This window comes from Neopelma chrysocephalum, unplaced genomic scaffold (assembly GCF_003984885.1).
Source record: "Neopelma chrysocephalum unplaced genomic scaffold, ASM398488v2 Primary Assembly neopelma1_63, whole genome shotgun sequence".
NCBI classification, from domain to species: Eukaryota; Metazoa; Chordata; class Aves; order Passeriformes; family Pipridae; genus Neopelma; species Neopelma chrysocephalum.
Window position 1 is genome coordinate 14378006 of NW_020897720.1, and position 26194 is coordinate 14404199.

At 45.9% G+C, this 26194-nt stretch overlaps 1 protein-coding gene across 4 annotated transcripts in view; it reads left to right on the top strand.

Moving 5' to 3' along the window:
• Positions 1 to 26194, top strand: part of FSTL4 (follistatin like 4) — a 199137-nt gene that overhangs the window by 57686 nt on the left and 115257 nt on the right. For 3 of the 4 annotated variants that reach the window (XM_027682757.1, XM_027682759.1, XM_027682758.1), the window contains exon 4: positions 3630 to 3866. The exons of the other annotated variant lie outside the window; for it this stretch is intronic. In XM_027682757.1, the coding sequence (XP_027538558.1) occupies positions 3630 to 3866 (237 nt within the window). The remainder of the gene's footprint in view (positions 1 to 3629; positions 3867 to 26194) is intronic. 4 annotated transcript variants of the gene reach the window in all.

Below are 26194 nucleotides of genomic sequence, written 5' to 3' on the forward strand. Positions count from 1 at the left end.
TCTCCGTGGATGGAGGAAAGATTAAGTATTTTATCTTTTTTTTTATAAGCTGGTGCTTAACCAAATCTTGGCTGTATCATTAAAAAACTCCAAAATTCCTTTCTGATAAGAACAGCATTGGTCTTCAATAATGCCAATTTTATATTAAAAATCAAAATACCAAAAATACTTGAGGCTCTTAAGAGGGTTTTTGCTGCTGTTGGGGCAGGGTGCAGCTGTGAGCTGCCCAGATGTGACCTGGTGCAGTAAATCAGAGCAGCCCACCTCGAAGGAGGAGGCAGAAATAACCTTCAGTGGGATGCACAGGGCAGTCCTTGGCTGGTGTGAGCTCTGAGAGATCAATTTGGAGCGATCAAGACAGCCCAGGAAGGGCTTTGCTGTAGTTGTAGCTGAATTACATTTATACAGACAATAATAGCTCTTGAATCTTGATTTTTAAATACCCTTCATATCAACAGCAGTCTCCAAAACGTGTCTTTTGAGGCCCATTGTGATGGAGAAGCCAAGTGCTGTGCAGATGCAGGTCCTGCCACCAGAAGGAGGAGGGTGCTTGGCCAGAGCTTCCTGGAGCCCTCATCCTTTGTGCTGCTCTGATTTACAGCAGGCACTATAAATCATATGGCCTTGACAGTGAGGTCTCCCCGAGGTCCCAAAATTTGCATTTCTGAGGATAATTTGCAAAAATTCTGAAACAATTAGTGAAGTAAGGAAAGAAGAGTCAGACACTCCTTCCAGGGGCCGTACTTTTTGCACTGCTCAGAGATGCTTTGACCTTCTAGTTTATTACAAGTCAGGAAAAGTCAATATTTCTCAGCTTGCCAAGTTGGAGGAATTTTAATGAGTTATTGAGTCAAATAGTTAATCCTCCAATAACAGACTTTTTTCCCTTTCAGATTTACAGTGATAAAAACAAAGGCTTAATGGGGACCAGAAGAAATGAGGTTTTGTTAGGAACTTTGTGCACGTGCTTTAACCCCTTGATCATGAGGAGATGAAATGGACCTTCAACACTGGGGCATTTTGGCACGAAATGCTGGGCAAGGCAGGGGCTGTTTTGGTGTTAGCAGGGAATTTAGCATGATAAAAACTGATTGGTAGGGTGAAGTAGCTGGTGCTGGTCTCCTCACATCTCTGTTACACGTGACTGGGGGGCTTTGGACGAGCTCTGGTCTGTGCTCTGACACTCAATTGTTTGGCTACTTGAAAAATCTTTGAAGGCAAGAGCCCTGGGTGCACTTGAGAGGATGTTGTGGTGCTCCAGGGGCTGCAGGATGTGTCCCATTGGATGCTGGAGCTCATCTGGGGCAGTGCTTCCACCTGAGCATCCTCTGAAAGCTGCTGCCCACCAAAAACCTCGCCAAGAGCCAAATCTGCATGTGGTACTTTTAGGGAACAGAGATTTGCTTCCAAACCATCTTGCTGGTCCAAACTGAGTCCCTGGTGCAGATGCAGCCAGAGTCTGTGGCTGTTGGAAGGCTGTGCAAGCCTGGCAGCAGGTTGTGCACTAGGAAGTGCTTATTCCTGCTGTAATTATGCCTTTTGCAGCATCCCTTTGTAATGCTCAACTCTGGGTACTCCAATTAGCATAGAATAATCTAATTTCCTGAAACTCTCTTCGTTGAGTATAATGCTAATTATTGCTCTGAGCAGTGGCTTGTTTGGAAGTGCCCTGTCCTGTGTGAATTATAGTGATGTTCTGTGTAAGCCTCTAAGTGAGGAAACTTCATAAGCAAAAAATGTTATAGCACAAGGGCAGCTTCCTTACCCTTTTAATAGTATCAAACAGCAATATTCAGAACATCATATCCAGTGAATTCTTAAAAGCAGTAGAAAGTTATTTTTCCCTGTGTGCCATTACTCAGAGTGTAGGGAGAGAGACTCGTGGTGGCTTTTACAGTGAGAAGCGTTTTCCAGTAACATTCCTTGACTCCAGTGATGGTCTTTCTGGGGAGGGTTATTTTTTACAAAGCTCTCAGCAATTGCCTGCTGAGCTCTCCTTGAAACCTGTGTGTGTTTTAGCCTTGGGGACATTGTGCTTCTGGGTGGATGCCTCTGGCTCCCAGGGTGGGAGCTGAGGGTGGGCAGAGCTGGAGTGCTGGCACTCGGGGCACTTTGTGGCTGCAGGAGTGCAGGTTTGCAGAGCTGCTTTCTGATTGTAACTCCCTGGGGGTTTATTCTGGGCTCTGGGTTTGTGAGGGGCTAAAAGAACAAAGGGCCACACGTCCCTCACATCCTCGTGCAGCACTTTGAGTGTTGTGAGCACTGGAGGTCTGGGAGCACTGATCTGAGGGCTGCTGCTCAGAGGGCAGTCAGTGCTTGGCTGCTCCAAAGCCTTTGCTGCTTGTCGGAAAAATCCTTGCTTTTAATTTATGAAACGGCAACAAAATACTTGCAGGACAAGGAAAATTGCAGCAAGAAATCCTTTATTGCAGCGCTGGGTGCAGTCCCAAGTCACATGGCCTGGAAAAGCGCACGCGGTTTGAAAAATGTGCTCTTTTTGTACCCTCTTGGTCACTTGAGATGTTAAATATCCAACAGGTAACAGGTATTTTGCCTTAAAAGGTAATTTTTTGAATTCGGGAGGGGGTGTCACCCTCCCTCCTGATTGATTGATGATGCACACAAAGGCCAGCCATGTGGCCAGGATTGACAAGAAGCTGAACAGGAGCCAGAGTGTGCCCAGGTGGCCAAGAAGGCCAATGGATCCTGGCCTGGCTCAGGAACAGTGTGGCCAACAGGTCCAGGGAAGTGATTCTTCCCCTGGACTCAGCGCTGGTGAGGCCACCCCTGGAGTGCTGTGTCCAGCTCTGGGCCCTCAGCTCAGGAAGGACATGGAGGGGCTGGAGCAGGTCCAGAGGAGAGCAACGAGGCTGGGGAAGGGACTGGAGCACAAGTGCTGTGAGGAGAGGCTGAGGGAGCTGGGGCTGTTCAGCCTGGAGAAGAGGAGGCTCAGGGGAGACCTCCTCACTCTCTGCAACTCCCTGACAGGAGGGGGGAGCCGGGGGGGGTTGGTCTCTTTTCCCAGGCAACTCTCAGCAAGACAAGAGGGCATGATCTCAAGTTGTGCCAAGGGATGTTTAGGTTGGATATTAGAAAGAATTTCTTTGCAGAGAGGGTGCTCAGCCATTGGAATGGGCTGCCCAGGGAAGTGGTGGATTCTCCATCCCTGGAGATTTTTAAGAAGAGACTGGATGTGGCATCAGTGCCATGGGCTGGGAACCACAGTGGTGTTGGTCAAGGGTTGGACTTGATGATCTTGGAGGTCCCTTCCAACCCAGCTGATTCTATGATTCTATGATATCTTCCATTTTTATATTTTTTCCCTATCCCGACTGCAACGTTTTTCTTGGCGTCAGGCCCAGACGGGGCCTTTCACCTTACAGCCTCCACGAGGCGCCTAAAACCCTTGGAATTAAATGACAGAAAAGAAAAGAAAGAAATGAAAGAAAAGTAAAATCCCATCGCCCTCTGTTCTCCCACTAAATTCATTTTGCTCATAATAAAACCGGATCATTTATTTCTCGTCCTGCGGCCGTCGGGAGCGCGGTGTGTCGGGGCAGACGTGGCTCTCACCGGTGTCTCTGGGTCGGGGCAGACGTGGCTCTCACCGGTGTCTCTGCTCTCCCCAGAGCTGGACGGGCTGCAGGCCCCCTGTGAGAAGCCGTGCGGGCGCGGCAGCCGCTGCGTCCTCGACCCCGCCACGCGCCAGCCCGAGTGCCGCTGCCTGGAGGAGTGCAAGGCCACCTACATGCCCGTCTGCGGCTCCGACGGCAGGTTCTACGAGAACCACTGCCAGCTGCACCGAGCCTCCTGCCTGCAGAGGAAGAAGATCTACATCGTCCACAGCAAGGAGTGTTTCTTCAAAGGTAGGGCGTTGTTCCGAATAAATGCCGGCGCGGAACTCCCGCTGCTCGTCGTAATCCCGGGAAATCAAACGGAGTGTTTTGTGTCCAAGAGCTGAATTTTTCAGGGATGATTTATCCCGGGACAGCGTAGAACATACACAATGTTTTATGCAGCTATTAAGCCCCCGAGTGTCATCACCGTGCGAAATGTAATCAAAGTGGGGAGCTGGTAAATAATTAACGTCGCTCTGCGCGTCGTGTGCGCTGTAGTTGTGCTGCTCGGTACTTTCAGTGTAATAACTTTTTACAATCCAATTCGTTTGAAAAGGCTTTGAACGAGACAGAAGACGTTAAGAAAAAGTAGATGGTGTTGACAAGAAGTTGGTTGCAATGATGAGAAACAAAAAAACCCAGTTGGGCGAGTGACACAGGCGAAGGAAAGGAGCTGTTTGGATGAAATAGGAGGAGCGGGGGCAGAGTTTTAAGTAATTTTAAGGACAGTTGTGGTTACCAGTGGGATGCATTCAGCTGCAGCTCTTTTACTGGTTCAATAGCGAATTTCATTATCATCATTGCACCAAATCACCAGACCCATGTCTTTGCCATTAGTATTTTGTATTCCCTGTACCATCCTGTCATCAAGGGAGACTGCAGGAGTAGGAGCATGTGATGAAATGGCAGGGAATGGAAGGAGCTGTAAATTATTTTACTTCTAATGAGAGGCCTCATAAAGGCCTCACTAGAGTATATCTTGCAAGCTCATTGTCAGAGATGACTCCCTATACCTACAGGAAGATTTGAGTGGGTTGTTGCAAATATATCCAGTGACATTTACGTGATCAAATATGAAAATAATTCCTTTATCTTCAGCTCACTTGAGCCCCCAGGAGATTGGCTGTACACAGAGCTATCCATCATGGGTTCTTGTTTACTAACACAATGCTAGAAGAGCCTATTTAAGAAACAAGAATCCATTTGAAGAGTCTTATTAATATATCCTTGTGATACCCTTTGGAGATAGAAAAGCATTACCATTCTTGTGTCTCACAGGAGACCTGGAGACTAAGATCCAGCTCAAAACTTTTCCAGAGGTTTGTAGGCACTGCTTTGCATTGCAGGGCAAAGTCTCATTTGTTTTGGAGGTCTGGCTGGGGAGGGGGGACAGCAGAGCTGGTCAGAGCCTTGACTCCCTGTTTGTCACAGGCAGCCTCTGAATTCTCCAAAGCAGGTAATTAGGTCTGGGATCAACAGACCTTGTATGAAGTTACTCATGGAAAGGGGTCACCTAAAGGCATATTTCGAGGGACAGCACATGAGCAGAACAAGGCAAGGAGGATTTTTTGCTTGTGACGTTAAAAATGAGCATCTAAAAATGACACTTGAGCCTTGCTCCTGGTGCTGGTGCTCCTGCCTCTGGGTATCAGGTGAGATCAGGGTATGGATCAGGCTGGAAACTGCCTCCACCCCTGTGTAAGATGCAGGAGGGCCTCTGCAGCATGAGAAACTTCCCAAAGAAGGGGGAAGTCTTGATTGCAGGGATGCTCAGCACTCCATTCAGGGGATTTTCCTCCCCTGGTACCAAAAAGTGCCTTCAGTTTTCCCATTCCTGACATCGCCCACCTTTTTACCATGATGCTTCTGGCCTGGGATTTTATTCCTTCCTTATCTCAGACAGTGTTAAAGAAAATGAGCTCTCATTGCAGTAATCAGCCCCTGCAGGGGCTGTATTACACCTAATGATGCAATGTCACGCTTCAGTACTCCCCTGAACACACCATGAAATGATGGCAGGAAAGGAGGAGTTTGGTGTCCCAGTTTAAAGTAACCCTCAGACTCTTTGCCATGGAGCGCTGCTTAAATCTGCTTTTCAGCAGAATAACAGCTTTGTGGAAGGGAAGAAAGAAACAATCTCACTTCTCTTCCCACGTGAATAAATAAAAATGTACTTCACACCTCTGTCTGCAGAGATAACATATAGAAAAAAGTTTACCATAAGAGGGGAATAATCCCACGGAGTGGGACTCCAGAGAAATATTAGGGTTTTTGTTCTGCCATGCAGTTCCTGAGTAACCTTCTGTGCATCCCTCTGTTTCTTGGTATTTTAATCTCTTCTTTGTAAATCAAGAATGATGGTGGTTTCTTCTAAACTGAAATTTTCAGTAAGCAATTAAGCTACAGGTTTTTAAGCACCCGTAGAAGTGTGACATGAAGTGTAGGAACTTTGGCTGGAGAAAAATCTTAAAGGTGCAAAATATGCAGTCCCAGAATGGATTGGGTTGGAAGGGGCCTTGAGGAGCCTCTCATTCCAATCCCCCTGCCATGGGCTGGGACACCTTCAGCCAGACCAGGTTGCTCAGGTTCCATCTGTCAGGAGGCACAGTGTGTGTTTTTCTGTTTGCTTTCTGTCAAGTAGATAATTTAATTATTTGAGTGCAGTCAGGCTGATGAGGGGGCTGCTTCGTGGTTTTTTGTCCCAGCTGACTTGTTCAATTAAGATTTAAATTCCTGTGTGGAGTTGAGGGACACACAGATTGCATGTGTGTGTGTGCGTGTGCTCTACCAGTTTGCCCAGTTATCAGTGACAAACTGGATGGCCTTAAGGTGTGGCACAGATCTAATACCCTGATTCTGAGCTAGGTCTGTCCCCAGTGAACTGATGAGAAAGCAAACTGCAAAGATTTGTTTTCTTCTGTGTATTTTGGGAAAGGATTCTTTGGTCCTTTAGCACATCTACCAGATGGGAAGTGCTCTGTAAATACTGGCAGGTACTCCTGTGTGACCAGAAGGGTTGCTGGGTTTGTGCTACCTCAACACACTGCATTCTGGACCAGCAACAGTATTAGGAAGAGCAGAAGATAATTTTTCTCCAGGCAAATGCTGATTTCTCCTTGGCCCAGCCTGGGATGAAATGGCTCCTTGAAATCTTGAGAGTCCAAAACGTTAAAAAAACTTGTGGAAATGTGGGTGAAGCAATGAGAGATCCCAGCAGGAGTGACCTCCCAGGCTTCATCCTGCAGCCTCTCTTGCAGCACAGTTCCCCAGACACAAAATTATCAATGCCTCCCCTCTTCCTCAGTCGACAAAGCAAGTGATAAATAGGTGGAAAATTTCACTTGGGAATTTGAAGCCCCAAGAGAAATACCACAAAGCAGAAGTCCTACATCCAGAGCTCTCAGGAGAAATGTCAATCCTGCTCACAGCTGTTCACGTTCTCCTTGATCTGATTGTCTCTCCTGGTAGGAAATACAGTTTGGTTTTCCCATAGGAAAATGTTCTAGTTATGACTTCTCTGCTGTGTGGAGGTTTTTTTCATTTTGTCTATTTTCCCTGCTTTATGAGTTTTCATAGTCATTTGATTGGAGTGTTGGTGATTTTTGCTGGGTACCGAAATACATGCGGATAAAGTGCTTTTGCTGTGAGCCAAAGTGGGGAGGAAAGAAGTTTTCCTTCCCCTAAAGCACTCCCAAATCTCATGAATACTGGAAAGATAGCTGTGCTCATAATGACAATGGTCCCACAGATGTCCAGAATGAGCAGTTGGCCTGGAAATGTTCCTGTTTGAATAAATGCCTTTGGATAATGCAGTTATATCATTTTAGCACAGTGATTTGGACTGGGCTTTGCTTTCCCATAGCAGCAGTCCTCTTTTTTTTTTTTTCAGTTCTGTTTATTTTTCTTCCCTTTTGACTTTTCACACCCTCTCTGTCTCTTCCCTCATTTTCTCTCACTGCTTTTGGCCAGTGGAAGCTGCACAGACACAGCTCAGTAGTTTTGCTTCCCAGAACCATCCGAGCACAGCCCTTCCCTGGCAGTTCACACACAGCAGAGAAATCCTGCTCAGAGCTGTGCTTTCCCATTTGCAGCACTTAGGAGTCATTTTTCCCCTTCTTACTTTTCCCTCCCTGCTTTTATTTTCTGCCTGATCAGCAATCCCAAAGCTCCTCTGCATCAACCCCGACTCGCCCAAGCTCATTCCTTATTTCCTGTGGTTCTGACATCCTCCCTTTATCCAGGGGGATTGGTTTTTTTTATAAAGAGCTCAGCTTTTCTTGCTGGGCTTTGTGCTGCAGCTGCTCAGGTGGAGTTTGTGCTCTGCCATGAATTCAGCCCAACTCAGTTGACCAAACACTTGAACTTTCCATTATGTAAATGCCCTGTTCTTGTTACTTAATTCAGGTTTTTTTGTCCATTCAGTCCAACTTGTACTAAAGCTCTGATTTTACGAGATCTGACAGAATTTTATGCAGAGAGAAGGGGCTCTGTAAAAGCATGTTCATGTCTGGTATTCCAGGCCCATTCTTCTCCTTCCTCCCTTCTCTCCTGAAATGTCAGCACGAATTTTCTTAATAATTTGGTCTCATTGCTTAAAATATATGTGTTGGTTTGGGTTTTTTTTAAGCAAATACCTGACAGTAACATTCCACCTCATACAAGGTCAATCCTGTCCCCATAATAAATCATAATTTTGTACACATTTTGTACAGAATTTCAAAACAAATCTCTCTGCCTTTCTCCTTTCTGTTACACACACAGTGTCTTTCATTTGCAACTTCTCCATCTTTCCTCCAGTTTTCAAGAAGTTTCTTTCTAATTAAGGAAAATGATAATCTTCTGCACGCTGACAGAAAATTTTCTATGCTTGAACGTAAATAAATTACAAACTTGTTAAAAAAAAACCCAACAAACCAAGCAGGCTGATAACTGATATCACTGCAGGAATCTCAAACAGATATTAATTCAGCCTCAGGTGGTGGTGCTGGTTTATTTCCTCTGTACTTTATTTGTTGTTATTTCTGCGTTTTGTTACTTTCCAGAAGTAATTTGTTCTACAGAAGAGCATCTCAGAGCATCTCTGGGAAGGTGTTGATGCTTTGCTCATTTAGTGCTTGCAGGACAGGCAGAGCTGCTCCAGTGCCTGGTGTGGAGGCTGCAAGGAAATCTGCTCCATTTAACACTCCCTGTCTCTCCAGCTGGAAAAGAGTCTGAGTGTGAACTAATGGCACTTTTCCCAGCTGGCAATTAATATTTGCTGATTTAAGTTTGCAGCACTGCTGACAGGCTGCTTTGGAGGCAGGGAGCTGGATTTGGGGCTGCTGGGAAGGAGGCAATTAATCCCTCTGGGAGCAGCCTGGGGGCTCCTGCAGGGATCCTGAGCCTGGAGGGATCATTTCAGTGTCCACTGTAAATATATTAAGAGTTTAGAGAGTTCTAAGGAGAGGTAAGTGCTGTGTATAATGGAGGGATGTGTTGGCTGTTATTAGAACTGAATTCCAGAGGGATTCCTTTCTATTCCCACACTGTTTTTTCAGCTCTCTCCACTTAGTCTTTTGGGGGGGGGATCAATTTTACCTGGCTTTTCAGGCTGAATCCTCTTAAGTGTGATTGATAGCTTAGACCTTATAAACAGACTGCATCAATCCTTGGGGTAAATTATGGAAATTCCATTGATTTATGTGAGGATGGGAACATGGGACAATCTGCTGCGAGCTTTGGTTATGGGAACCTGTAGGAATATGTTTGAGGTCTTGAAGGGTATTTTCCATGTTAAAAGAAAATGGAATGCTTACACTCCCAGAATCCATGGAAGGGAAATCTTGTCCCTCTAGAAGTCAGTTGTGAAACTCTCCCTGGTATTTCCCTTTGACTTTCACTGGAAATTAAATGCCAATAACAAAAGCATGGGAAGCTGAGGCATAAGAAAAAGAATCCAAAGCAGCAGAGAGCCTAAAGAAGTCCAACAAAAAGAGATCTAGCATGAGGTAATCTCAGTTTGAAGCACCCCAAGTTTCAGCTTGATGCTGTTGAGGGCAGAGAAATGAGATGCAGCTTTTCTTTAGTTATTCTTTAGGGTGGCATCTGCTCCAAGCCTGGCTCTGGTGAACCTTCACTGCAGTGCTTTTGGGAGAGCTGAGAGGTGATAATGAAGGTTTTTTTGGTAGCAGTTGGGATGGGGATGGAGCAGAGGAGGAGGGTGGAGGATCAAAGGGACAGGGTGTCGAGCCTTGTGTTGACCAGTGGGAGTTCCTGTGCAAACTTTGGTGCTGCTGCCTCAACACTCACTATGTCAGGGGGTGTTTGTCTTTCTTTTTTAGCTGTTTTTGTGTGCTGTCTGCATCCCACACGTGCTCATCATGATTTGGTGGCAGTCTGGACTCACTGCATCCACCTCACTTTTCTTTGCAAATCAGGCTAATGTTTATTCGTACGTTAATTTTTGGAGCTTAAACCACACTTAAATATTGAAGAGTTCCTCACGTAGGAGACATTAAAGGCAATTTTTGCTTTTTTAGGGTGTTGAATTTAATATTAGCTCCCATCATTCCATCAGCAGTTTTCCAAACCACTCTGGGTGCTGTAACCCTGGAGAAGTGCCAGCAAAGTGGGGCATGATACAACAAAGTCATGACTAAAAAGTGACACATCTACTGAGCCTCTGCATTGCTGAGCCTCTTGAAAAGAGCTTGGATGCTCAAAAGTTTATCTGCTTTTTTTCTCAGCTTGATTATGTTAAAGGTCCTTTCCAACCTAAAACATCCCACGAACTGTCCCCATCCGTGGTTTCCTAGGGAATGATGGCACATGCCATTTCCCAGGTCATTTCAAATGAAGTAAAACAAATATTGCCACACTTGTGAACTTGCCTTATTTCTCTAAAATTACATAAAGTGTATCAATAGAAAAATTACTGATTTAATTAAGTCACCTTTTGAGGGGTGACTTGCACTTTGGTGCCAGGGGGACTCTGCGTGGGACTCTCCAGCTCTGTGCTGAGCCAGAGGCCAGGGAGAACCTTAATTTAATAATTGAATAATAAAGAAAAAGGCCCCAAACCTGAGAGAGATGGAGAGATTGCTTTAAAAAGAAAACTGAAAAGGTTAAAAGGTAGAGATGAGCATTAAAGATTACGATGATTAGATCATGGTAAAGGGCGCTGCAAACTGAACAGGAGGAAAACAAATGGATGGAATAAATTTTAGGGCTGGGGAGGCTCAGGCAGGGAGATTGGGAAGTGCTTTAAAGATAACAACGATTGACACTCGAGAATAGTTGATTAAAAGCTGTTCAGCACAAATGCTAATTTTTCTGGCTGCTCAGTATAAAAATCCATGGATCCCATTGAAATTCCGAGTGCCTGGGAATACCCACGGGCTGGATGCTGTGGGTTCCATGGAGTGGCTGCAAAGAGGTTCCCCCAGCTTTCCCTCCCTTCCTGCTGCTCCAGGATTTAACAGGCACTTCTTGCTGATGCTCCAGAGGGCTGGATCCTACCAGAGGTGTCCTGAAATCAGGGAAACACGAGTTCAAATGAGCATTTCACAGCACAGGGTGCTGATAAAGCCCTTTGTAATGTCCCTGTTGCTGTTGTGCACGTAGTGCTGGAGCTGTTCTCTCCTCAGGTGGGGTTATCTGCCTTCCCTCACCTGCCTGCAATGAAACTGCTCCCACAAGTGATAAAACTTGGCACAGGGAGGTGATGAGTGATCTGCAGATTTGGTCTGTCTGCTCGTGAGTCAAAGGCTCTTTGGGTAGAAACTGGTTTTTTTGGTGAAAACACGATTAGTGGGGTTGAATTTCAGTCATAAAGTGAGGAGTTAATTATCAGTGCAACTGGAGGGATGGGGGTTCTGTAGGAGTGTTATAGAATGGTTTGGGTTAGAAGGGACTTCAAAGACCATCTCATTCCACCCCCTGCCATGGGCAGGGACACCTCCCACTAGCCCAGGTTGCTCCAAGCCCTGTCCAAACTGGCCTTGGACACTTCCAGGGCTGGGGCAGCCACAGCTTCTCTGGGCAACCTGTGCCAGGGCCTCCCCACCCTCCCAGGGAATGTTTCCTTCCCAATATCTCATCTAGCCCTGGCTCTGGCAGTTTAAAGCCCCTTGTCCTGTCGTGGGTGGGGGTTTGGGATGGTGCTGTGGGGGAGGGTCTCAGTGCCCCATCCCTTTCCCCAGTGCAGGCTCAGGTGGTCCTGGTGCAGTTCAGGGATGCAGGATCCAGCCATGGCTTTCCCAGTGCAGGGGCTGATGTCCTGGCTCCTTCCTGGGAATTAGGACTGCTGATGTTGCTGGCACCTTCCTGTGGGGTCTGCTCCACTGCTGGAGCCTACATGTAAATCCCATTACGTCTAATTGAGTGGGGATCAATCACAAATTAAGGAGTAAGAGGAAGGTTTCCAGGTGAGATTTAAGTGGAAGGCTTTTACTGATAATATTTTGCATTTTCCATCAAAGTGTCCTGGAATGCTTTATGAAGATTAATGAATTAGACCTCACAACACCTTTGCATGCCACAAAAATAGTAATCCACCCATTACAGAGGGGGAATTCCAGTCTAGAGGAGAACCAGTGACTTTCTCAAGGTCATAGAAAAAAAAAAAAACAGAGCTCTTATTAAATCATCCCAATTCTGGGCTCCCTGACCCTGCAGGCACAGGTTAGTCTTGGGAACCTGTGTCCAACAGCAGCCAATCTCCTCACCAGAGGTTTTCCAATGGAAGAAGCCATGATGCTGAATTCCAGCCATTATTTGAGTTTTTTTGTTTTTTTTTTAATTTAATCCAGAACAAGCCAAATAGTGTGAAAACATTTGGGGAGAGTATTTAGTTGTGTTGTGGTATGTAAGCATTTGGCTGCATCCATGGCCCTGGAGTTTGCTATTTGTGAATATTTTAGCAAATTGGTTTACTCACAGGAATGTTGCCAGGAAGCAAATGATCCTGAATATTTGTAGGAAAGCAGATTTAGCTTTGTGTTTGCAGTTCCCACTTGCTGTGGGAGCGTTATCTGAGCCCCATCTCAACGCTCCTCTGGGAGGACCAGGAGAGCCAATTAAACCCAATCTCCTTGGGAAATGTGATTCTCAGAATCCACCCATAAATAAACTCTGATATAAAGAGTTCTGTGTCTTAATAAAGCCTTACAGGCAGCTGACCCAGCTGTGTGCAGCTCACCCTTGGCACAGCACAGTGCAGGTGAACTGGTAGCAAGAGCAGCATCTCTTCAGGGCTCACAGGAATCTCTGAGATTTGGTCTTTTTTATTTACTCCTGTGCTGGGGGAAAGATACAGAAATACATATTTTTGGTTGGGGTGTCCCCTGTGATGAGGTTTTCTGACTGTGCTCTGGGTTCTGCCCCGTTCCTGTGGCTCGAGCTGTCAAACAGTCCAACAGAAAACTGCTGTGGTGCTGTTTCCATGTGGCCAACGTTCAAGGATCTGTACTTGAGCTGTAGAATAACAGAGAAAAAACCCTCAAGTGCCCTGAATACCCACTCAGCTGAAGGGCTCCCAGTGCTGGGAAGTGGCTGTGAGCTGTGCAGAGGCTGTGGGACCACGGGGGGCTGTGACATGCTCGGGTCCTTCTGAGGATGCTCCTGCATGGAGGGGAGAGATTTTGGTCCACTCAACATGTGGAGCATCATCTCTGGCTCAAAGACTCCATGGTTTCAGCTGCACAGGCACATCACTGTGGTGTGTGGCAAGGGAGCTGCTCATTTCCATGGACTCAATGCCATCAGTGCGGGCAGAGGTGGGATATTGGGAAGGAATCCTTCCCTGGGAGGGTGGGGAGGCCCTGGCACAGGTTGCCCAGAGAAGCTGTGGCTGCCCCATCCCTGGAAGTGTCCAAGGCCAGGTTGGACGGGGCTTGGAGCAACCTGGGCTGGTGGAAGGTGTCCCTGCCCATGGCAGGGGGTTGGAACTGGGTGAGAGGAGCTTTAAGTTCCCTTCTAGCCCAAACCATTCCATGATGATTCTATGAAGTTGTGCTCTCAGTGCTGCACCTCTCCATCCTCTGCTTCCCATTCTTTTCCAATTTGTTCCCTTCAATGGTTATCATCAGACTTCATCCCTCACCCTGCTCTAGGTGTGAGAGATGCAGCCATTTTTTGGGAGAAATTTATTCATAGGGATACTTTCCCATAAGCAGAAACTCAGGGGTCAGCCCATCTAAATGCAGCTGGTACAACCCTTCCAGCACTTTGGAAGAGCTCCCCATCCAGCATTTAAGTGAGATGCTCAGCACATCTGGAAAACATCTGTCTTGGACTCATAATTTGGCATTGTCATTCTTGGAGTGACTGTAAAACAGGGCCTTGTGGAAAATGTTTAATACTCCTGGACACATTGAGTTTTGTGTTAATGGTGAAATCGCTTGTTAGGTCCAAACTAACTGGCAGAAAATCTTGCTGAAGCTGTACAGTGGTGAGGAAGTAAAAGGCTGTTAAGGCAAAAACCTCAGCCCCTCTGAACCCAGGAGATTTTGGCTGCGTTTTTACTGGAACAGAACTGAAAGCTAATGAAGGCGTTTTGTGGCCCCACACTGGCTTTCAGCTGGGTTTTATTTTACATAATGAGTTGGGGAAAATTGCAGTGCAGTTACTTTGGGCTCACTTCAGAACAGTGAGCAGGTTGCAGGCTGCTGTCCTGGGCTCATCCATTCCAGTGAATCCCTTTGGCTGTTTTCAAATGGAAAATGCTTTGTTTTCCTTTACCAGGGGCTGCTCCAGCCACAGCCAGCCCAGGAAAACCACAGGAGCCCTGCTCTCCCAAATCCATCTCCTTTCTGGCCTCATGGGATCTCTGGCAGGTTTTTTTCTAAGTCAGATTTCGCCACTTTCTTAAATTGATGACGATTTTCTAGTGGATAGAAATTGTTCCAAATGGCCCCTTTTTATGTTTTCAGAAACACTGTTGTATTTTTTTTTAAAAGTATTTATTTTATTTTCTGCATTGGGCTGACGTGTTTTTCATATCATTATGTGAACAGACATTTGGATCTTTTATCTTCTTCTTTTCAATCTTAGTGTATTTATCTACTTAACACTCCCTTTGTTTTGGAGGGTTCAAAAGAGATCAAGAATTGGAGAAGTGTTAAAGAAATGCTTCATTGTCCTGTTTGATACTGTAATGCCCCATGAGAGTGGGTCTGGTTTGAACTGACATCTCATCTGTGCTGCCTTGTCCACGCAAGTGAAAGTCTTTGGTAACCCAAGCTCTGGGAATGTTACCCTTCCTAAGTTAGGTTCCCACTCACATGTTTTGGGATAACTGTTAGTGTTTTATGAGCTTAACTTTATTTTTATTGACATTAAGATACATAAAACTCTAACAGTTACCCCCAAAGAACACTTGCCAGTGGGAACATGACTTAGGAAAGGAGCAGCCTCAAATCCCCAAATCTTGTCTCCTTCCTCCTCAGAAAGGCTCCAGAAAAAGCTCCTCATTCCCAACAAGGAGCTGGAGAACTCTGACATTTCAAAGCAATCAGGTGGAATTATTGCATCTCGAGATATCTTTAACCTGTTTACTGACATTTCCTTCCCATCATCTCCTGATGTTCATTGGATCAGGAACCAGCCTGGAGCCACACGTGCAAAATGCTTCATCAGGTGGTTTGATCTGGGCACGTGAAATCTTTGTATAAAATAAGATATATCCTGTGTATCCTACCATCCTATGGGATATCACAGTTCTTGAGGGGTTTTTTTAAGCTTCTGTGGTTTTTCCCATTTATTGATTATTCTATTTTTCTCCTCCCAACTTCACCCAAGTTCAGAGCTGTGCCCCATGGCAAGAGGCCTCTGAGATCAATGAGTTCAAAGGAAATGGGAACAGGGCTGTGAATGTTTGTTATTTTTAAAAAAGGAATACCAATCTTTAGTTAAAATGCAGGAAGAGCATTTTTAGGGGCATTGGGAGTTCTGTTCCAGCTCTGTAGGTGGCTGTAGCTCCTCATGTCCCTTGGCAGGACTGCTGTGGCTTTTGAATGATGGAGTTGGAAAACCTTCTAAAAACTCATTCTAAGGAAGGTAAAAAATAATCTAGCTTAGTGTGTTGAAGCAAATACTTAAAACTGTTGTAAAAATAATGTGGTAATTTACAGTCTTGGTCTGAATGAGCTTTTGAGTGAGTAGGTGCTGTCTAAAGCCAAGCCAGGTGAGGTTTATCCCTGTGGAGACACTTCAAATACTGAGTAAATGGGAGATTTATTTATGAATTAGTTTCTGTGATAAGTCCTGCCTTTCTGTGCTGCATGAAGTGTTTCTAAGGTACCTGTTAGCACCTGAATTGATAATTTCTTAAAGGTTTAAAACAAAAGAAAACTCAGTGTTCATATGTATCTTGTACTCTGAATGAATGTGGAGTGATCTTGGAGGGATTTTCCAACCTTCATGATTCCATGTGAGGAGACTCCCGAGCACTTTGGAAGATGTTGGTCTTTATTTTCCTTTCATTGTTGCATTTGGCTTGGTGCTTTTTAGGGTAGGAAAACACAACCCCCTGAATGCATCATAACAAAAAGCACAGAATAAGTTAAAATATCAGCTCTCAGTTTATTGCCACAATATTTCCACTGTCAGTTCATGGTTTTCTTTGATGAGGAAAGCAGGAGCTCAGTGATGAAAGAGCTTTTTGTCAGTAAGAGCTGTTTGTAGGAATTTGCCACAACAGGTAGAAACTGGGAGGGTTGTTTTTTCCCCTCTGTGCCTCAGTGCTGTGAATTCTCCCCAGATTTTAACAGCAGTGAGGAGCTGTAAGGATGAGGGATGACCTGAGCAGGTTTTTGTCATCATTCCCTGCTCCCACTGGCTTCATAAAAACTCACTTTGCCCCATCCCTGCGCTGCTGATGGAGACAGCAAAAGGTGCAGATAAATGGGAAAATAGATTTTCTTAGTGTGAAACAGGGAGGAGAATGGACAAGTTCCCTTTTCTGGGCCGATTTCCCCTTTTCTGTGCATTGTTCCTGCAATAAGGGATCAGCAGTTTGGATCCAGAGTTCTGATCTGAGGGATCCAGGATCCAGCCCAGGGGTCTGACGTGGCTCCAGCTGTGGGATGGGCACCCTGGCAGGCAGGTGGCATTTGGGGGGCAGTGGAAGGCACCAAATAAAGACAAAACAGGCTGTTTCTTTCCTACTTGGGCGTCACTGACCCATTTTTAGCAGCCTGTTTTGAGGAAATTATGATTAATTGTGCATTTTAATTAGCTGTTAAATAGTTCCCTACTTGATTAATCTAATTACTTTTTATTTATGCTGTCTTCATCCAAGGGAGGGCCTGTGTCAGTGCTGATTGCAGCCTCCCAGCTCTGGAGAAAACACTGGGGAAGGGGCTCTCCCTTCTGCTCCCTTATTTATATTTTCAATTCTTTGCATGGGTTTATGCACTATAATTTTTTTTCCTTTATAAGTTGACTTTTAAGCATCAAGCTGAGTGATGGAGACTTTGCACACTAAAAAAAAAGGCCCTTCTGTGCTGATTTTTACCCGCTTTGCTCCCTGGTGAAAGTCCTGAGGGCACTCAGGGACTTTTGTCCTGGTTTTCTGTGGATGCTATTCCCAGGTGTGGTGGTCAGATGTTCTAAACAGCAGCACAAGCTTCTATAGAACCGAGAGAACACTGAGCAGGTGCCATGCTTGGGTGGAAAACCTTTTAATTTTTAGTTTCATTAAGTAATTTCCCCTCAAAACAGTGCTGTAAATGAATAGCTCAGTAATAAATTCCATGGTTTTAAAACAAAATAAAAATTAAAACAGTTAAAGAGCACAAAAACAGATTGAAAATCAGGGGGGAAATGCAGTTCATAAAAAAACCCTCTTGTCTGGGAAGATTTGAGTCGGTGCAGGGAGGGATTCTCGGCATGAATCAACTGTAATAATTTTTAAATAATTGCTGTTAACACTTTTGGTGAGTACCTAAGTGCAGGCTGACATATGGTGTGTCAGCATGAGGCACTGATTTAGAGTTTGATGTTACATCCCAGTTTCCAAGCTGTTGGAGAGGAGAGGGGGAAGCGTTATGCAAGCAGACAGGTGGCAAGGGCTCAGCAGCTTGGTGGGCAGGTGGGATGCTGGGCTGCTGCTCTCCATGGAAAACCCGTGCTTTCCTTCTTCTCATTGGCCTCTTTTCCCCATCTCCACTTTTTTTTCTCCCCTCTTTTGCTGCTTTTTTCAGCATTCTCTGCTTTGCTGGGGGAGCAGCCCCAGCCCAGCTCTTCTGGAGGGAGAAATGGAAATTTCCCTGGGAGGAGAAGGAGGCTCAGGCTCCTTCTGTGCCAAAGATAAAGCTTTTGCAAACCAACCCTTATGCTTATCTTCTTTCCCCCCTTCTTTCCCCCCTTCTTTCCCCCCTTCTTTCCCCCCTTCTTCTCTCCTTCTTCTCTCCCCCTTCTTTTTTTCTTCTTACTTCCCCCTCTTTTTTTTATTTTTCTCTCTGTAACTCAAGATGCTGCATTTTTCCTGTGGAAGCTCCACAGCAGAGCTGTGCTGACTCTGGAGCAGCAGGAAATCCAGTCTGTGATGTGAGCAGGAGTTGAAGACTTCCCAGCTGGAAGCAAAGCTCCTTGCCAGGCTCAGCAGAGCCGAGTTTGTCCCACAGGAATCTCAGGTGCTGTTGGAGCACGTGTTTGAAAGACACCACAGAGTAAGAGGGCAAGGAGGCAATATGAATAAATGTCTTTACATGCTGTAGTGATGTAGGCTTTTTGTTGGACTTGGGCTTTTGGAGCCTTATACAACTTCAGCAAAAATTGCTTTTTTGTGACTGGATGAAACTTTGATTGCTGAGCCTTTCAACAGTTGCACTGCAATAAATACCTGGAAAGTGAATCTAAATAGAACTTAGTGAATGAAATGCAAATATGTGTGTTTGAGTAAAACACGTGCTCATATCTTGTAGGCAAATTTACAGTTTTAAGGAGCTGCTTTGAAACACCATCTGCAGAAATCCCTTAATATTAAATCGATAAATCTTTATCTCCAGGCTGGATTCACGTGTAGAAATAGCCAAATATTTTCTGAATACAAAGTATTCAGGGTCGTGCACTCTGTCTAAAGCCTGGTGGTTTTAATGGTTCAACTTTAGTTGCTGAAAGCCTCAGCTGAAGGCACTTGGTGCTTGTTCTTCTGACAACTTGTTGCCACCGTAGATACGGGTGGGGATTGTAGCTAAATCACGTTTTCTGAGTGTTTCCCCTCCATTTGGAGTAGGAGTGGGAGTTCAGCTCCAGCAAACCAAGCTGCAGGCTGGGACTGTGGGCGGATGCTCACGGGGGAGCCCCTGGGTTCTGCCCCCCAAGTCCCTGCAACCTGAACAAAAGCAGCTGATGTGTCATTTTTCGCCCTGGAAATCAGTGCCATGAGCCCAGTGAGCTCACACAGAGTGCTGGTAATTCCCAATATCTCTGTAAGCCTCAGTGTAACAACAGAGCTTTGCCACTTGATCTGCAGGCTTACCCCAAATCAGCCTCTGCTAAAATGGAATTATTGGGCAGGAATAAGCCATCCTGGAGGGAGCTCAGTGGAAGGAGGTGGGTGGTCTGGGGAGCTGTTTGCTTTTCAGTGCACTGATGAGTCCTAGTAGCTGTTCCTGAATTCTCATGGACACTTTAGTGCTTCCTCAGCTGGTTTATCTGTTACCCTTCCAATGGCCAAGGGTTTGGGGCTGGGTGACCCCTGTGCAGTGAAGGCTCCCTCTAGGTTTGCCCGTTGAACATCCCAAGGTTGGATTTCCCCAGCTGAGCTTGGGTTTCTCTCAGTGCCCCAGCAATGTCTCTGCAGGCAGTGAGGGGGATTTGGAAGCCTGGCTGTGCTCACTGGGAGCGTGAGGATGAAAGCAAGCAGTTATAGATGGTGTCTGCTTATGCCTTTGATAGCTTGTAGTAAAATCTTAGCAGCAGCTCAGTTCACGTCATGTCTTTAACTGCTGGTGAAATAAATCCAAGTGCCAGCTCTGCACGCAGCTCTGCATTCCTGGGCATGGAGAATTTCTCATCTGAAGCAACCCAGAGGCAGCCAGAGATGAAATGCTGGGAGCAGTGGCCTGCATCCCCCCAGTGTGTGCCACGGGAGTGACACACGTCCTGGCGGATCCTGGATGGCTCCTGCTCAGACGCTTCTCAGTGCTGATAATGAAAACAGGGCCCAAATCTGATTTGAGAGCTGAAAAATGGGAAGAGCGATCTGGCAGCTGAAGTGTAGCATTTACCTCGGGAAGCCTCCTCGCTTGGATTGCCAGGGGGAAGTCAGCAATAGAAAACACCTCCCAGTGTCCAGCTGAACCCCCCTGGTGTGGAAGGTGCCAGGATGTGACCAGGGCTGCAGAGCTGAGTGTTTGCAGGGCACTTTGCCTTTAGTTTGCACCAGTGTGACATAAACTGGTCTTTGGGAATGCCCCTGGCAAAGCACACAGCTCCCTGTGACAGTCTTGGTTGCCATCATTGTTTTTGATCCTACTCTTTCTTGCATGTTTTCTTTAAGGAGAGATGAAGGTGCATCACCTGTTCCCAGGGCTGCAATGTTGTTTTATTTCATAGAATTGTTTAGCTTGGAAAAGCCCTCCAAGATCATCTGGTCCAACCACTCCCTCGGCACTGCCAGGGCCATCCCATGATCCAAGTGCCACATCCACACACCTCTTAAATGCCTCCAGGGATGGGGACTCCACCACTGCCCTGGGCAGCTGTGCCAGGGCTGAACAACCCTTTCAGTGAAGAAATTCTCCCCAGTATCCAACCTAAACCTCCCCTGGTGCAACTTGAGGCCATTTCCTTTTGTCCTCTCCATCTCCATGGATGAGGGCTCGATGTCTGTGCTGGAGGCTTGAGCTGTGTTTGCTGCTGGAGATCTATGAGTCATCGTGTTGGAGGCTGGGGTGAAGTCAGTATGTGTGAGTGAGAGCTTGTCATTAGTGCTGACATTATTAGAATGCCTCATTCCTCTTTCAGTAGGTGTTTTTAGTGATATGTAACAGAAAAGGGGAATCTATACCATGGCTAAAAATACTGCAGAGCGGTGTATTTATGGCTCTTGTTGCACTTTGACAGTTGTGGGTTGTTTTTTTTGCCGGGGAAAAAAAAAATGTTCTTTCTTTTGTGTTTTATGAAGAATTGGTGACATCTGGTGATCACTTCTAATGAGCCCTCTCAAGACTGCCGACAGAAATAAACCTTTTAAGAGGCAAAGATTTGTCTCCCAGCGTGTCTGGGAGAGCGACTGCAATTAGCACCTAATCCCTGCCCCAGGTCGGCTCGGGAGCGTTCAGAACCTGTGTCAGGGCAAATACTCTGCTGGGAGCTTGTTGCAGGATGAAGCAGGTTGTTCCCTGGCTCTTGGGTCTGACTGAATAAAGGCCTCTCCAAATGAAAAGGGCAGCGTGGTGCTCTGCTCCCCGGGAGATGGGCACAGGGAGCTCCCAGGAATGTCAGAGGGGGGGTGTTTGCAGGGTCTGTACGACTCTGACTTTATGTTTTATATTTATATTTGTGGGCAGGGCGTGGAACCTGTTTTGGTTCTTCAGAGTTTTATCATTTGCCTTTGAAGTCTAATAAGGCAAAAGTGGAAGAATGGGAAGCTGGTTTGGAGTGCGGAGGGGTCAGTGAGGTGGGGACGTGCTGTGCCTGCTCCAACCATCCACACCCTGCTGGGATTCCCGGCTGGAATTGCAGCACTCAGAGTGTACCTGGACATGCTGGCAGCAGCCAGAGGTGCTTTTTTCCTCCGCTATGAAGAAATGCTGAGAAAATTGGGGTTGTTCAACCTGGAGAAGGCACCAAGGAGACCAGGGAGCACCTTCCAGTGCCTAAACAGGGCACAGGAGAGCTGGGGAGGGACTTGGGACAAGGGATGGAGGGACAGGACAAGGGGGAATGGCTTCCCACTGCCAGAGGGCAGGGATAGATGGGATATTGGGAAGGAATTCTTGGCTGGGAGGGTGGGGAGGCCCTGGCACAGGTTGCCCAGAGAAGCTGTGGCTGCTCCATCCCTGGAAGTGTCCAAGGCCAGGTTGGACGGGGCTTGGAGCAGGTTGAGCTGGTGGAAGGTGTCCCTGCCCATGGCAGGGGTGGAACTGGATGAGCTCTAAGGTCCCTTCCAACCCAACCCAACCCAACCCATGCTATGATTTTATTAACAGCATGACATTGTTTCCCTTAATCAACATCCCAAGTGTTAATACCTTTCTCAGAACTCTCTGATGTGGGGAAGGTTGGGTTGCAATGGGGTTTTTTTGTGTGTCTGAACAGTAAAGTAGCCTTTTAAAATGTTTTAAGAGGAAAGAAGTGTGTTGGCCTGATTGTAGAATTTTGCCTGGTTTTACTGATAGTGAAACTGTCTCTATTCACACTGTGCTGCCTTTGTTTGCAAAACAAAGTAAAGTTTCAAAATGGTTTTCATTTTAGCACACTTGAACTTGCTTTGACCTTGTAAAATGTTTTGTGGTTAGTTGAGAATTTGACTGCCTTTTTTTTTTTTAATTTGAAGATATTTTTATTTGGTGAAATTCATGCGTATGTCAGAAGTCTGATATTTTTATTTTTGAAATAGTGACTTTGCTTATAAAAAGCTATCATTTTATTTAAAAAAAAAACTTTGAAGAGAATTACTATGCATGGATTAATTAAAATAATTCATTGAAAATTCAGAGTCTGCTCTGAATGACTCCTTGTCTCTCGCTGTGCTCTGTCTTGGAGCTGCCTTATGTTTTTAAACAAACAAAAATTAGCATTCAGGAGAGGGGAAAATACCCCTCGAGTAAATTGTACCCATTGGGTGCAAAGCTACTTCTATTGAAGAGAATTTGGCACATCAGTTCATTGAATGCAAGTGCTAAGGGTGGGTAAAAATAGATATATTTCATGCATATGAGGCAGCTTTCAAGGAACATGGTTTTAACTCAGCTTTGCCCACAGCACTGTGAACTTCTGCCACTCTGTCTGGGGAGCAGACAGACAGACAGACAGCAGCTTTTCATGTGCTTCGTGTGCTGCCAACCCACTGAATGGGAACATCTGCAGAAACCTTTGGTTGGATTTATTTTTAAGAAAGATCTCCCCAGATTATCTGACTTGAGCAAGCCTAGAGCCAGCCTGCATAAACCCCTCTGGGTTCTTGTGAATGAAGTGGCTCTGAAACACAGAAGGAATGGCCACAGTAGCATTTCTTTGCTACTTTGCTGCTTCTTTGCTCTGCTACAATCTCCTCTTGCCCTTCGGTTTTTCTAATCCCATCCCAGAAGTGCTTTTGCTCCTGGTCTGCACGACCCCCTTCCCGATCCCATGAATAGATAATCCTTGGAAGGGGCTCAGTGCTGGCCCTGGCTGACCCTCTGTTGTTCTGTGGGGCTGCAAATAGATGAAGCCATTGATGATATCTCTGGATTAAGTGGCAAATAAAGCACTAGCTGGCTGTGCAGGCCTGGGTAATGCACACACTGATATGGAAACCAATAAGCACATCCTTGGCAGCTTTTTATCTCCCAGGTTTGCCAGGGGAGATACCAGGGCAGGGAACAGTCTGGAAGCAGTAGGCACTTGGTAACTCTTGCTCTTCTCTGTGCATGGAGGGGAGACTCAGAGTGGTGTGACCTTGGGGGGGTGGCTCTCAATGGGCAGGTACAGGAGCATCCTCAGTGTCATCAGAGAATCCCAGAATGGTTTGGCGTGGAAGGGACCTCAAAGAGCATCTCATCCCACCCCCTGCCACGGGCAGGGACACCTTCCACTAGCCCAGGTTGCTCCAAGCCCCATCCAACCTGGCCTTGGACACTTCCAGGGATCCAGGGGCAGCCACAGCTTCTCTGGGCACCCTGTGCCAGGGCCTCCCCACAATGCAATTGTCTCCTAATCTCGTGGACTGTTCAGAGCTGGGTTGCAGTGGCTGGACACTGATGCAGGGTGCTCTCTGCTGGTTGCCTGTGCTCTCTAAGGTGTTTTGAACTTTCTGACTAATTGCAGCCAAACTGCACAACAGGTGATGGGTTTCATGGAATTTGAAACCCTGTTGTGGTTGTCCGCGGGATGTCAAGGCTGGAGCTGAATTTGCTGAGAGACTGGAGAATCAACATAAGAGGGAGCCATCGAGTGTGAATATTGGGAAAATGAGCTCAGTACATCCATCCCAGTGCTCTGGGAACAACTTCTTCTGCCATTGCACAGGAGGAGCCAGCCCAGTTTGGTGCCGGGACACTGATGGAGAGGGATGGAGATGCTCTGTTCCTCTTGGGAATGCCCAGGGAAGGACAGCATTTCGGGTGTGCTGGCCCCAGCTGCAGTTGTGCTGTAGCTGCTGCTGCACAGCTCCTTGGTTGGGTTAGGTTTGCTTTTCCAGCCCTGAGAGCAGCAAGGAGTGATGGATGTTGGGGCAGGAGAAGTTGGAAGGATGGAGGGAGGCCAAGTCCCGGCCGTCCTGCTCCTGACCTGTGCGTGTTTTGCTGCTTGTTCCCTCTCAGCTCAGTGTAATTTTAGTCTGAATCTGATGGACACACCTTGTAGGGGACATCTGGCATGTCAGCAGCAGTAGCTGAGGAAATATGGATGCTCTCTTTTTTAAAGGACTGGGTCCTTTCTTATTATTTGACTTTATCTCTTCTCCAAGAGATCAGTGCCCAGACCAGACGCCTCCGTCCCTGGTGGCACCCCCAGTGTGGGTCCCCAGCTCCCATTTCATTGTTAAAATGAATTATTTCCTGCTTTATCTTTGAAAGCAAAACCATGTTATCATCTTGCCAGTGTATTTTCAGACTATACCCATTTCCATTCTTGTGCAGGACACAATGCAGCAAACCCTAATCAGACATCTCTAAAGCCTGGATTTATGGTGTTTCAGTCTTTAAGATTTTCCTATTAATTAAGATTTTTGAGAATGTCTTTCAGTTTTCCCTTCTGCATTTTTATTGTTCATTTTAGCACCTTTTTTTGTTCTGCTCCTAGGTCATTTTTTTTTGTACTTGTAATCACAGAATCCTAGAATGGTTTAGATGGGAATCCAAATGGTTTGGATTGATGTTATTGCCCTTGGTATCAAATAAAAAACTGTTTTACTTTTGTGGTCTGTGTAGAGAACACAGTTGTGATAGCAAGCACAGCTCTCCAGGCTGCATTTACAGACTACCATGTTTGCTGTGTCTGAGTAATTGCACTAAGGAGGAATCAATAACCTATAGATTTTACAGAAATACACTGAGTTTGCTGCCTGGTGCAAGTAGCCATGACTTGGGTGGACATTGAAGTATTGCCCCTCTTACAGGCAGGCTGGATAGCTGGTCACTGAAGTACTTGCCTCTATATTTAGTTTTAATTTAAGTCTGATTTTGTTATCTGTTAGCTCCATGAAGTTTTTTATGAGTTATGATCACTGGTGTTTTGGTAAGAATATAGAGATAGTAGGCATGGTATGAATAAGGCCATTTCTCATTATTTCTATCCACTTTGATGTGCTTATATTATCATTTCAAGATACTGATTTGAATTTAATACTGTTTAGAAAACAAATACATGTCCAAATTGGCTCCAGATGTGATTTATTTCATTTGGTGCCCTTCAAGATGTTTTTAACAGCTGATGTATGAGTGTGGTGGGAGATTGCCAAAACAGATGCTTTTTGTTTCAAGTCAAAGAAGCAAAAACTCTTCATCTAAAACAAGAGAGGATTTTTTTTCCCCCAGTGTTTAAAAAGAACCCCTAATTACATATTTTAATGAAAGGACACTTCTCTGGGCTCTGCATTCAAAACAAGTGTCAAATATAAACAGTTCTGCCAGGGCACATCCAGTTCTTGGTTTTTCCTGGGTTAGGAGGGTTTAGGGCTGGAGGGGTGACAGTGTGACAATGGCATGAGCACAGCCACCTTCTTGAATGAGCTGGAAAGAGCTGGATCCCTGCTGCAGAAAACCATCCATACGTTGCAAAGGGAAGGAAAAGAATTAAGCAACTAAGTCCAAACAGGTGCTGGGGATGTTTTGAAAGCTGTTGGCTCTCATTCCTTAGATGCCTCTTTTTGCTGCAGAAAATACTAATATTTCCTTTGTAGCCTGAAATGCAGCATTAAGGGAAGAGAAATTCATAAACTTGCAGTACAGTTCCATTCCTGGGAGTTTTATTTCTTCACATAGAATGTATTTTTCTGAGAGCTTAAACTTTCCCAAAGAGCAGATGCTCACTTGCAAAAGCAGATTTATGTCCCAAACTTCCCAGCTACTGTGGGACCCAGCAGCCAGCTGACAGAGTTGAGGGCACAGTTTTTGGGGACAAGGCTGCCAGTGCTGAATTAGCCAGCAGGGAGCTCCCCTGTGTCCTGGCCCACAGTGGATCCTTGTGTGTGCATCATGTGCAGAAATGGATATAAAGGGTTAACATGATCTCCATGCCCTGCTGAGTGTGGGGCCATGTGCTGCCACCAAGGATAGTTTAGATTAAAAAGTTTCTGAGTTTGGAGGTCAGGATGCTCCCCAGCCCCAGTTCTGCCTTAGCAGGCTGGAGGAATAATTTGATGTCTTCAGGGTCTGAATCATGATATGTTTTTGAGTGGCATTTAGTTAAGCTTCATATTTAACCCTCTAAGGAGTACAAAGAAT